At 49.9% G+C, this 13896-nt stretch overlaps 1 protein-coding gene across 1 annotated transcript in view; it reads left to right on the top strand.

Moving 5' to 3' along the window:
* The window catches only part of col11a1a (collagen, type XI, alpha 1a), a 217187-nt gene that overhangs the window by 105356 nt on the left and 97935 nt on the right, over positions 1-13896 (top strand). Inside the window, 5 exon segments of the mRNA XM_052013124.1 lie at positions 5272-5308; positions 7577-7630; positions 7716-7760; positions 9501-9554; positions 9918-9961. Of these exon segments, the coding sequence (XP_051869084.1) occupies positions 5272-5308; positions 7577-7630; positions 7716-7760; positions 9501-9554; positions 9918-9961 (234 nt within the window).

The raw sequence follows: 13896 nt of genomic DNA on the forward strand, positions 1-13896 counted from the left end.
TGTCATACGCCTTCTTACTGTCCTATCGACCTGTGCAGCCACTTTCAGGAAGCTATGGATTGGACCCCAAGATCTTTCTGTACATCAACACTGTTAAGGGTCCTGCCTTTAACAGTGTACTGTCCCTTTACATTTGATCTCCAAAGTGCAACGCCTCACATTTGGCCAGATTAAACTCCGGATTCATTCTTCTATTTCTCCACCATTATTTGCAACTGATCTATATTCCCACTTGGATCCTTTGGCACTCTTCGATGCTGTCCACAACACACCAATCTTTGTATCATCTGAGAACTTACTAACGCAACCATCCATGTTCTCATCCAAGTCATTAAATATATCACAAACAGCAGAGGTCCCAGTACAAAATTCCTGTGGAACACCACTAGTCACACGACCTCCAGCTAGACCTCCAGCTGAGTCCCATCAACCACTTCCCCTCTGTCTTGTATGGACAAGCCAATTCTGAATCCAAACAGCAAGTCCTCGTGCATTCCAATGCAATTAATCTTCTGGATGACCCTCCCATGGGGTACCTTGTCAAAACACCTACTAAAATCCATAAAGATAACATCCATAGCTCTACCTCTCATTCAATCACCTCTCGACACCTCCTCGAAGAACTCAATCAAGTTAGTAAGACATGACTTAAACCCCCACAAAGTCATGCTGACTGTTCCTAATTAGGCTATTTCATACACTTCAGTAAGATCACCCCTCATTCTCTACACTCCAATGAATAAAGTCCTAACCTGCTCAACCCAACTCTCCATAACTCAGTCCCTCAAGTCCCAGCAACATCCTCATAAATGGGACTGTTCTGGGACCCCTACTCATTGTGATTTTTATAAATGACTTGGATGAGGAAGTGGAAGGGTGGTTTAGTGAGTTTGTTGAAGACACGAAAGTTGGATGGGTTGTGGATAGTGTAGAAGGTTGTCAGATGTTACAATGGGATATAGATAGGATGCAGAGTTGGACAGAGAAGTGGCATATGGAGTTCAATCCAGAAAAGTGTGAAGTTATATACTTTGGAAGTTCGAACTTGAAGGCAGAGTACAAGGTTAGTGGCAAGATTCTCAGCAGTGTGGAGGAACAGAGGGCTCTTGGGGTCCATAAACCCTCAAAGTTGCCACACAAGTTGATAGGGTGGTTAAGAAGGCCTAGGGTCTGCTGGCCTTCATTAGTTGGGGGATTGAGTTCAAGAGCCGTGAGGTGATGTTGCAGCTCTATAGAACTCTGGTCAGACCACACTTGGAGTATTGTGTTCAGTTCTGGTCGCCTCATTATAGGAAGGATGTGGAAGCTTTAGAGAGGGTGCAGAGGAGATTTCCCAGGATGCTGCCTGGATTGGAGACCATGTCCCATGAGGATAGGTTGAACGAGCTGGGGCTTTTCTCTTTGGAATGACACAGGATGAGAGGCAACGATGAAAGTATATGTGATTATGAGCGGCATAGACAGAGTTGACAGACAACACCTTTTCCCCAGGAAGCAATGGCCAATAGCAGAGGACATCCATTAAAGGTGAGTGTAGGAAAGTTTAGGGGAGATGTCAGAGGTAGGTTTTTTTACACAGAGAGTGGTGGGTGCCTGGGACGCACTGCTGGGGGTGGGGGTAGATGCTGATACAACAGGGACATTTAAGAGACTCTCAGATAGGCAAATGGATGTAAGAAAAATGGAGTGTTCTGTGCTGTGTAGGAGGGAAGGGTTAGCTTAATCGTGGTTTATAAAGGTCAGCACAACATTGTAGGCCAGGGCCCATATTGTGCTGTATTGTTCTATGTTCTCTGTTCTAAATGCCATCTACATTCTTTCCAGCTTAATAGAATCTTTCCTCTAGCAGAGTGACCAAAACTGAACACAATATTCCAAATGTGGCCTTACCAACATCTTGTCCAACTGCAACATAACATCCCAACTTCTATACTCAGTGCCCTGAGTGATGAAGGCCAGCGCGCCAAAAGCCTTCTTCATCACCCTGTCTACCTGTGACACCACTTTCAGTGAACTATGTACCTGTACTCCTAGGTCCCTCTGTTCTACAACACTCCCCAGTGCCCCGCCGTTCACTGTGAAAGTCCTGCCCTCATTTTGTCTTCACAAAATGCAACACTTCGCAATTATCCAAATTAAACTGCATTTGCCATTCCTCAGCCCACTGACCCAGCTGATCAAGATCCCTCTGTAAATCCTGAGAACCACCTTCATTGTCAACAGCACCACCTATTGTAGTGTCAACTGCAAACTTACTAACCATGCCTCATACATTCTCATCCAAATCATTGATATAGATGACAAACAATTTTGTTTCAATTAAGACCTCACCCACAAACCCATGAACACTGCCTCATTTTTCCTATTTTGCACTATTTATTTGTTTTTGTAACATAGTAGTTTTTATATCTTGCACTGTACGGCTGCCACAAAACAACACATTTCACGACATATGTCAGTGATAATAAACCTGATTCTGATTCTGATTAAGGGGACATTTTCACTTCCTAGTTACCCTTTTGTGCTTAATAGAACATAGAACGTGGATCAGTACAACACAGAACAGGCCCTCCGGCCCACAATGTTGTGCAGACATAGCTAATCCCTTCTACCTACAGAAGGACCATATCCTTCCATTTTCGTCTCATTGATGTGCCCATCCAAGCCTGTCTTAAAAGCCCCCAATGAATTTGCCTTCACCACGCTATCAGGCAATGCATTCCAGGCATCACCACTCTCTCATTAAAAAACGTACCCCTCTCGTCTGTTCTGAACCTACCCCCTCTCATCTTAAATGCATGCCCTCTGGTATTGGATCTCTCAATAATGGGAAAAATTATTCCCATTATTAATATACATATAATCTCTCAGGATTCCCCTTTACCTTATCTGCCAAGGATATCTTATGTCCCCTTTTTGCCCTCCTGATTTCCTTCTTAAGCTTACCTCTACATCCCTTGTACTCCTCAAGGGACTCAGTTGATCCCAGCTCTCTCCACCTGATAATTGCCTCCTCCTTTTTCCTGACCAGAGCCTCAATATCCCTCTTCAGCCAGAATTCCCTAATTCTGCCAATATTACCCTTCCCTCTCCAGGAACATGTTGGCCCTGAACTCTTCCTACCTCACTTTTGAAGAAATGACCAACAAGATTGATGAGGGCAGGGCAATAGAAGTTATAGTATCTACGTTGTGGTACAAATCCAGGGGTCACAGGTGGATAAGGTGGTGAAGAAGGCATTTGGGATGCTCACCTCCATTGGCTGAGGTAATAAGAGTTGGGACGTCATGTTGCAGCTGCAGAAAAATTGGACAGGCTGCACTTAGAATATTGCGCACAGTTGTGGTCACCACCCCACAGGAAGACTGTGGGAACAATAGAGTGCAGAAGACATTCACCAGGATGTTGCCTGAATGGAGGGTTGCAATAATGCAGAGATTGGACAGGCTGGGTTTATTCTCACTGGATGTAGGAGGTTGAGGGGTGACCTTATAGAGGTTTAAGATTATGGGAGCAGAGACAGAGCAGATAGTGAGAGTCATTTCCTCAGAGAAGGGGAGCCTAAAACTAGAGGGCACAGATTTAAGGTGAGAGGGAGAAATTTAAGAAGTTTTTCACGCAGAAGGTAGTGGGTTTATGGAACAAGCTGCCACAGGAAGTGGTACAATTACAATGTTTAAAAAACATTTGGACAGGTACATGGATAGGAAAGATGTAGAGGTAAATGGGCCAACTGGTAATTGGTTTATTATTGTCACATGTAGATAATACAGTGAAAGGCCTTTGTTTGCATGCCATCCAGACAGGACATTCCATACAAAGTACATCGAGGTCGTACCAAGGAGAAACAAAACAGAATGCAGATATAGTGTTACAGTTACAGAGAAAGTGCAGTTGAGGTAAATAAATAAAGTGCAAGGGCTAGGACAAGGTAGACTGAGAGATCAAGAGTTCATCTTTATAATTTACTGCAGGCAGTTGGGAATAGCGTAGATAGACATCACGGTTGGTGTGGACGAGGTGGGCTGAAGGGAGCTGTTTCTGTGCTGTGCAACTTTTGTCCTCATAGTTTCTTCCCATAGTTTCCTCTGACTGATGTAAGGCTCACCTGCCTTATCACTGCTCTCTTTGTGAATAAGGGAACAACATTAGTTATTCTGTCTCCTGTACCTTGCCTGACGGTTTGGGATGTGTGGGGATAGAACATAGCACATGGAACACAGGAACAGGCCCTTCTGCCCACAATTAAATTAGTAATCAAATGCTCAACTAAACTATCCCTTCTGCCTACAAAAGGTCCATATCCCTCCATCTCCTGCATAGCCATGTGCCTATCTAACAGCCTCTTAAACGCCTCTGTCATATCTGCCTCCACCCCAACCCTGGCAGCACATTCCAGGCACCCACCACTCTCTGTGTAAATAATCTTGACCCGCACATCTCCTTTAAACTTTCCCCCTCTCACCTTAGATGCATGGGTTAAACAATTCGACTCTGGGAAAAAGATACAGCTGTCTACTCTATCTGTGCCTCTCATAATCTTATAAACCTCTATCAGATCCCCTCAGCCTCCGTCACTCCAGAAAAACCCAAGTTGTCCAACATCTTGTTATAGCACGTGGTCTCTAATCCAGGCAGCATCCTGGTAAACCTCTTCTGCAAAGACGACACATCCTTCTGCAATGGGGCGACCAGAACTGAATGCAATACTCCAGCGTGGCCTAACCAAAGTTTTATAAAGCTGCAGCGTAACTCCCTGACCCTTGAACTCAATGCCTCGACTAATGAAATCAAGCATGCCGTATGCCTTCTTTACTACCCAATCAACCTGTGTAGCCACTTCCAAGGAGCTATGGGCTTGGACCCCAAGATCCCTCTGCTCATCAACACTGTTAAGGGTCCTGCATTAACAGCGCACTGTCTCTTTACATTTGATCTCCCAAAATTCAACACCTTACATTTGGCCAGGTAAACTCCATCTGCTATTTCTCCGCCCATATCTGCAACAGATCTACGTCCCACTGTATCCTTTGTTCAGGATTGATCGGAGATGTGTGAGGATAGATCAAGATTGGTCAGTGATATGTGATGATGGGTCAGGATTGGTTGATGATATGTGATGATGGGTCAGGATTGGTTGGTGATGTGTGAGGATTGGTCAGGATTGGTTGGTGATGTGTGGGGATGGTTTGGGATGCGTGCCAGTAGGTCAGAATGTGTTAGGATGGGCCATTGATGTTCTTGTTCTCTTGCAGGGTGACCGTGATTCGATGGCTTGCCTGGACTTCCTGGAGAGAAAGGCAACCGGGTAAGAAACAAGCTCAATTCCACACTTTCCCGCTACACAGAGCTCCGGGAATATCTCATCCCACCAAGAAAGGTGGTGCTGCAGGATATTTCCTGAAGTCCTCCAAGTTTGCTGAGGGCACTAGCCTTACATCATCTGAAGATCAAAGCCAAATCAAGGGAAGTTCCCAAAGCAGCCTGGTCCCTGGCTTGCAGTGAGAACATCACTCAACCAGGGGGACCAGTGCATGGTAGGGTGCTAGGGAGTTCTGAGGAAAAGAGAGACCTTTCTGAGGAAAAGAGAAAACAGGCCCTTCGGCCCACCATATCTGTGCTGACCATGATGCCAATTTAAACTAATACTCATCTCTCTGCATGTGGTCCGTATCCCTCCATCCCTGCCTGTTCACGTGTCTGTCTAATGCCTCTTCAACATCGCTACTGTATCTGCTTCCACCACCACCCTGGCAGCCTGTTCAGGTACCCACACTCTTGTGTAAATAAAATTGCCTCAAAAACATCCTTTAAACCTTCCCCCCTCAGCTTAAACCTGTTCCCTTTAGTATGTGACATTTCTACCCTGGGAAAATGACTCTGTCTACCCTGTCTACACCTCTCATAATTATATAAACTTCTATCAGGTCTCCCCTCAGCCTCCGACACTCCAGAGAAAAGAATCCAAGGTCGTCCACCTCTCCTTATTGTTCATACCCTCTAATCCAGCAGCATCCTGGTGAACCTCTTCTGCACCCTCTCCAAAGTCTCCACATCCTTCCTGTAATATGGTGATCAGAACTACACACAATACTCCAGATGTGGCCTGACCAAAGTTTTATACTTGGTGTACAGTTTCTATATCCCTGAAGGTGGCAACACCATTAGATAGACTGGTGTAGAAGGCAACGGGGATACTTGCCTTCATTAGCTGAGACATAGAATAACAGAGAAAAGAGGTTATGGTACAACTTAATAAAACATTAATTAGATGGTAGGAAAACTTCTCTCCTTAACAGAGGTGTCTAAACTAGAGGACTCTGGTTTAAGCTAAGGGATAAGAGGTTTGGAGGGGATTTGAGGAAGGATCTTTTCCCCAGAGGAAGTTAGAATATGGAACCCACTGCCTGAGGGAGTGGGGGAGGCAGAGACTCTCACAACATTTAACAAGCACCTGGACGAGCACTTGAATCACCAAGGCAGAGAGGGGACGGACCATGTGCTGGGGAGTGGGGTTGGTGTGAATGGGTACTGGAGGGTCAGCATGGACACAGTGGGCTGAAGGGCCTGTTTCTGTGCTGTGTGACTCTGGGACAATCATTGCTTCTGTTGTGAGTATTAAAATATGCAGGATTCGGCGACTGAAGTGAAGGGTCCCTTTCAGCAACAACTTTATGACCTGTTTATTGAAAGTGGGGATGGAAGATTAACCCCATCGCTCAGGTAGGGAGGAATATGCAGCACGGTGGTGCATTGGTAAAGCCTTGCCTCACAGCTCCAGAGAGCCAGGTTTCAATCCCAACCTCTGGCGCTGTCTGCGTGGAGTTTGCCCATTCTCCCTGTGACCGCGTGGGTTCCTCAGGTGCTCCAGTTTCCTCCCACATCCCAAAGACGTGTGGGTCGGTGGGTTAATTGGATGCTGTAAATTGTCCCCCAGTGTGTGGGTGAGGGGTAGAATCTGGGGGGAGTTGATGGGAATGTAGGGAGAATGAATGGGATCAGTGTAGGGTTGGTGTAAACGGGTGACTTGGTGGGCTGAAGGGCCTGTCTCTGTGATTAGTGGAAATAGTTGGTTGACGTTGGCAACTCCACACAGGAAGCACCAAAGGTTGGGTTCAAACCCGGATCTATGGAGCTGGAAGGCAGCGGTTCTACTGCTGTACCAGAGGGCCACACACGTGTTGTGAGCTGGGACACAGCGCCTGAAAGGGTGATGATGTGGTTTGGGGTGGGGGAGAAGCAGGGGAGAGCTGGTTGACATCTGTGGGAATGAATTCCAGCTTTCTCGCCATGTGACCAGGAGCACATTGTTACTACTGTTTTCCTTCCATGTTAATTATCCCTCAAGTATTTTTATCCCGTAGTCTATGTAAAAAAATTTCTGGCATTGCCGTTTGTTGAAAGCAGATGAGGGTTTGTTGGTTGCTCCCGCTGGGTTTCATTTTGCAAAGTATTCCGCTGGTCAGAGTGATTCTCCTGCACTGCCAGAAATTTTCAATTAATTTAGCAAATGGAAAGTTGTGCTGGAGCTCAGAGCCAGTCTGAGTGCTGATCGATTGTTTCTCCATCTGCACAGGGTGAGACAGGAGCACAGGGTCCCCCTGGGGCACCAGGAGAAGATGGCGTCAGGGTGAGTCACCTCAAAGGTCCTTTGTCGATGTGTGCTCCAGGCACTCCCCATCGCTCACCCACCTTGTTCTGTGTTTGTTTCCCAGGGAGATGATGGTGAGATCGGACCCCGAGGCTTGCCGGGAGAAGCTGTGAGTTGCCCGTTTCTGGACCATGGATCTCAGGTGGTGGGATGGGGTGATGGGGTCCTAGGCTTCTTCTACAGACCATGGAGGGACGGAGGTTGTCCAAACCTTGATAACCCATAGCGCTGCACCCCAGTCAGAGCAATGAGCAACTCTGGGCCCAGCTGTTTGGGGGGGGCGGGCGGTGGGGGGTGGGGGTGTTGTCGACCCCAGGCGGGGGGGGGGAGAGGTTGACCAAATAGTCCTGGGGGTGAGGGACCTCTGCTCCAGTGGGAGACTGGGGGAGCCAGTGTTGTGTCCTGGCAGCAGGGAATGGGAAGGGGATTTAACAGAGGGATCCAACAATCATTGAATGAGGTGGTGGGATGACCAGAGGATAGCAGTGAAGGGGAGAAGGGTCACAGAGAGAGGGGGAGAGTCTCTCCACCACAGAGGGGAGAGGGAGATCATCACCACCACAGAGAGAGGTGGAGTCTCTCAGTCACAGAGAGGGGGAGAGTCTCTGCAGCACAGGGGGGGGGGGTGGAGAGTGTCCACCACAGAGAAATGTGGAAGTTGGGACCAGCAACAGCTTTTTCTTTAAAAATATAAACTTATTTGTAAATTTACAACATTTTAAAATAAAATCAAGCCCCACTCTAGCCCCTGCAGTGCCCACTGGTCCTGAAAGACCTCCAGAGAGCCAGTGGATATTGTGTCCTCCCTCTCCGTGGACACTGTGTCCTCCTCTCCAGGGACACTGTGTCCTTCCTCTCCAGGGACACCCGGGCACGGATGTATCCTCGGAAGGGGGCAGGCAGTCGGCTCGGACAGAACCCTTGATGACCCACTGCCTGGACCTGTGAGTGGCCACCTTGGCCAGGCCCAGGAGCAGAACAACAGGGAGATTCCTCCAACGGACCCTCCCCCCTCAGGGGGCCCAAAGAAAGATCAGGACCGTGGATGGCAGCCCCTTCAAACACTCAGACAGGGGCTGCAGCCTCTCACACGCAGTACATTTGTGGAACACAGACTCCTCCAGGCTGCAGAAATGACAGTGACAGGTTCAATGAGAACCTCCGAAGGGGGGCTGGAGAGATGCTGGGAAAGGGGAAATGTACTCAGACCGAGTGGAAGCTCTGATAGAGCCGGCACAGGCTTAATGGACAGAGTGGGCTCTTCCTGTGCTGACAGATTCTGTAGTGAGTTCCCATAGAGCAGGTTGAGGTGGGAACAACTGAGTCTGCCCACCGATTAGTGCCAGGAATGTGAGGTCCCCCTTTTGGGCAGGGGGTGGGCTGTCGATGTGACTGCACAGAGGGAGGGGGAGCTTACAGGTGGAGCAGAAGGGAGGAGTTTGTCCAGTGGGGTGGGTGCTCCAGAACAAAGGGGTGCGATCTCAGGAGGAGGGAGGAGAGGTTTGGGACAGAGGCAAGGAGGGATTCCTTCCCTTGGTGGGCCTGACCCATTAAGATCCTCTGTTCCGGGATCTGGGACTCCCAGTCACTGAGGACGTTCAACATTAGATGGATGGATCTTGGTCTTGATGGAACTGAAGGGAAGTGGGGATGGGACAGGAAAGTGGACACAGACTCGAGGGGCCAAATGGCCCACTCCTATTTTTTTTTGCTCCCAATCCCTCAAAGAATGAGGGGGGGGGTGGGGTGGCGTGGTGTTTCATCCTGTCAGCCTGATAGAATCGTTTCCCTCCCCCCACTACCCCCCAACCTTTTTATCTGACTCTGTGAAACTTGTCTCTCTCTGCAGGGTCCCAGAGGACTTCTCGGGCCTCGAGGATCTCCCGGACCTCCAGGACAACCTGTATGTCTCAGACCGGCCTTGGAATCACTCCTTCCTGTTGTTGGATTGTTGGGGGGGGTGGGCTGAGGGGAGGGGGAGGGTGTTCCCCACAGACGTGGGTTGGTGAGAATGGGTTTATCAGGAAACTGGAGGAAGGTTGGGGGAGGGAAAGGTTCCGGGAGGTAGGGAGAGAGTGGGACTGAGTGGAGACACAGAGAGCCAGCACAGGCCCGATGGGCAGCGTGGCCTCTTCCTGTGCCATCTTATCTTGATTGTGTTTATCTAGAAGTGGAAGCTCATCGAGTCAACGTTGGAGAGGGGAGGAAACAAAAACCATCAAATATTTGTGAATTAATGAGTGTTTCATTCATTTTATCCTTTCAGGGACCTTCTGGTTTGGATGGACCTCAGGGGTCAAAGGAAACATGGTGAGTGTGTCTAGATCACTGAGCTCACAGCACAAAAGCAGGCCTTCAGCCCCATCGAGTCCATGCCGACCATCTGCCACCCATCCACACTGATCCAATTACCAGCACTTAGTCCTCAGCCCCCTGTAATCTGGTGATCCAAGGACTTGTTTAAAACACATGGCCCCAGGGGGTGATGGAGGCAGAGACCCTCACATCATTTCCCATATCCCCCTTTTGCCTCTCTCCCCTTCCCCCTTTCTCTCTCCCCTCTTTACCTCTCCTCATCCCTCTTTCCATCTCACCCCTCCCCATCTTACCCTCTCCCCACCACTTCTCTCCATCCGTACTCGCCCTCCCATACCCTGTCTCTCTCCCTCACCCCTCAATCCTTCTCTCCATCCTTTCCTTTCCTCCTTTTTCCCTCTGTCACTGACATCCGACCTTCTCTCTCTCCCTTCCCTCTCCCTCTCCGCCTCTCCCTCCTTCTCACATTCTCCACCATTTGCCCAAATTTTCCCTTCCCCTCTCCCACTCCCTTTCTCCCCCTTCCTCCTTTCCCTTGGAGCCACAGGGATGTCCAGCACAGAATCAGACCCTTTGGCCCACCGTGACCAATTTCAGAGGTAACCAAGAGGGTAGATGAGGGTAGGGCGGTGGGTGTTGCCTACATGGACCTTAGCAAGGCCTTTGACAAGGTCTCTCATGGCAGGCTAGTCTGGAAGGTTGGATCACATGGGATCCAGGGGGAGATAGTGGATTGGATTCATAATTGGCTCAATGGTAGGAAACAGGGTGATGGTTGTTTCTCAGACTGGAGGCCTGTGTCTAGTGTTGTGCCACGGGGGCCGGTGCTAGGTTTTGTAATCTATATAAACGATTTGGATGTGAACGTACAAGGCATGGTTAGTAAGCTTGCAGATGAAACTAAAATAGGTGGTGTCGTACTCAGTGAAGAAGGTTATCAAGATATACAGGGGGACTTGATCAGGTGGGTAAGTTGGTGGAAGACTGAAATGAGCTTCATTCAGATGTGTGAAGTGTTGCATTTTGGGAAGTCAAACCAGGGTGGAACTTTCACAGTGAATGCAGGGCCTTGGGGAGTGTTGTAGGACAGAGGGACCAAGGGGTACAGGGACATAGTTCACTGAAAGTGGTGTCACAGGTATTCGGGGTGGTGAAGAAGGCATTTGGCACGCTGGCCTTCATCAGTCAGGGCACTGAGTATAGGAGTTGGGAATGTTATGTTGCAGTTGTACAGGATGTTGGTGAGACTGTCGTTGAGGTATTGTGTACAGTTTAGGTCACCCTGTTGTAGGAAGGACATCATTAAACTGGAAAGAGTGCAGAGAAGATTTACAAGGATGCTGCCGGGACTTGAGGGTCTGAGTTATAGGGAGAGGTTGGACAGGCTAGGTCTTTGTTCCTTGGAACGTAGAAGATCGACGGATGATATAGCACTGTATAAATCATGGGGTATAGATAGGGTGAATGCACATTGATAGAGAAATGGGGGCTATGTGGGAGGGAAGGGTTAAATAGGTCAGGATAAAATGTCGGCACAACATTGTGGGTTGAAGAGCCTGTACTGTGCTGTAATGTTCTGTGTATTTTGCTCAGGGAAGGAGAACTAAAAACTAGAGGGCGTAGGTTTAAGGTGAGAGGTGAAAGACTTAAAGGGACCTGAGGGGCAAACTTCTTCACACAGAGGGTGGTCCGTATATGGAATAAGCTGCTAGAGAAAGTGGTTGAGGCAGGTACAGTAACAACATTCAAAGGCTCTTGGATAAGTACATGGATTGGAGAGGGATATGGGCCAAACACGGGTAAGTGGGACTAGCTTGGTGGGCACCACGGTCGGCATGGATGAACTGGGCCAAAGGGCCTGTTTCCATGCTGTGTGACTGTCCATGCTGACCATCCCATCTACACCAATCCCACTTCCTAGCATTTGGTCTGTATCCTTCTCTGGCTTGATCCATGTCCTGCTGTAACCTTCGATGACCTTCCTCGCTGTTCACACCACCAACAACCTTTGTGTCATTGACAAACTTACTAATCATACCTCCTACATTCACATCCAAGTCATTAATATACATCTCAAACAGCAGAGGTCCCAACCCAACAATCTCTGCGGTACACCACTGGTTACAGACTTCCAATCAGAACAGCATACTCCCACCACTACCCTCTGCCTCCTATCACCAAGCCAATTATTGATCCAATTAGCCAGCTCACCTTGGATCCCACGTGCCTTAACCTTGTGGACCAGCCTACCATGTGGGTCAGTTACCTTGTGAAAGTCCATATAGATGTCTACCACCCTGTCTTCATGAATTCTCAAAAAACTCAACCAAATTAGTGTGGGAGGATTTCTGCACAAAGCCATGCTGACTGTCCCTGATCAGCCCCTGCCACCCCAAATGTACATAAATCCTGTCCCTTAGGACTTTTTCCAATAATTTCCCTACTGCTGATGTGAACCTCACTGTCCTGTAGTTCCCTGTCTGATCCCTCTGCTCATCTTGAGTAAAGGGACAACACTTGCTGAACATCTGCAGTGAACAGAGTAGCTCCTCTCCCTCCTCCTTCATTTTGATTCCCACCACGACACCCCATCTTGCCAGCTCGTCGCTGACTGAGGTGGATCTGCAGAGGGTGGTGGGGGCTGGTGGGGTGCCAGGGATGGGGTTTGTTGCCTGGGCTGGGTGATTGCTGCTCTGGCTTAGAGGCCTGTTGTCAAGGGAAGAGGTCTGTTACCGGCCATGGACCTATTGCTAGGGATGGGGCCTGTTGCCGTGGATGGGGCTGTTTCCAGGGACGGGGCCATTGCCGGGGATGGGGCCTGTTGCCTGGGGTGGGGCCATTTCCAGGGATGAGGCCGTTGCCAGGGATGGGCCGTTGCTGGAGATGGGGCTTGTTTCCTGGGCCGGGTGATTCTGCCCTGGGTTAGATGCCTGTTGTCAGGGGAAGAGGTCTGTAACCAGCCATGGACCTATTGCTAGGGATGGGCCTGTTGCCGGGTATGGGGCCTGTTGCCAGGGATGGGCTCTTGCCGGGAATGGGGCTATTTCCAGGGATGGGGCCGTTGCCGGGGATGGGGGTTGTTGTTGGGGATGGGGCCGTTGCAGGGTTGGAGGCGTTGCTGGGGATTGGATGTTGCCATGTGTGAGGCTGTTATCAGGGATGGGGCCCGTTGCCAGGGATGGGGCTGTTGCCGGGGATGGGGTCATTTCCAGGGATGAGGCCGTTACTGGGGATAGGGTGTTGTTGCTGGGATGGGGCCGTTGCCAGGGGTGGGGGATGGGGATGTTGCCGGGTGTGAGACCATTGCCAGTGATGGGGCTGTTGCCAGGGATGAGGCTGTTGCTGGGGATGGGGCCGTTGCCAGGGGTGGGGCTCTTGCCGGGAATGGGGCTATTTCCAGCGATGAGGCCGTTGCCGAGGATGGGGGTTGTTGCTGGGATGGGCCGTTGCCAGGGTTGGAGGCGTTGCTGGGGATTGGGATGTTGCCATGTCTGAGGCTATTATCGGGGATGGGGCCCGTTGCCAGGGATGGGGCTGTTGCCGGGGGATGGGGTCATTTCCAGGGATGAGGCCGTTACTGGGGATAGGGTTGTTCTCTGGGGATGGGGCCATTGCCAGGGGTGGGGGATGGGGATGTTGCTGGGGTGAGACCATGCCAGTGATGGGGCTGTTGCCAGGGATGAGGCTGTTGTGGGGATGGGCCGTTGCCAGGGGTGAGGCTGGTTGCCAGAGTTAGGCAGTAGGGAGAGGAGGAATGGTCTCCAAACCGCAGGAGCAGCCTCCCAGTGAAATGGGGGAAAGGTGGACAATGTGGGACACTGGTGCAGGGAGTGTCTGCGCAGCTCTGAGCACCTGTAACTGGCCGGGTTCTGATGCTGCTGAGAACCTGAAGCTGTTCTCAGTGGCGGGGGGTGGGGGGGGGGGGGGGG

Source organism: Pristis pectinata, chromosome 3 (genome assembly GCF_009764475.1).
Source record: "Pristis pectinata isolate sPriPec2 chromosome 3, sPriPec2.1.pri, whole genome shotgun sequence".
NCBI lineage: Eukaryota > Metazoa > Chordata > Chondrichthyes > Rhinopristiformes > Pristidae > Pristis > Pristis pectinata.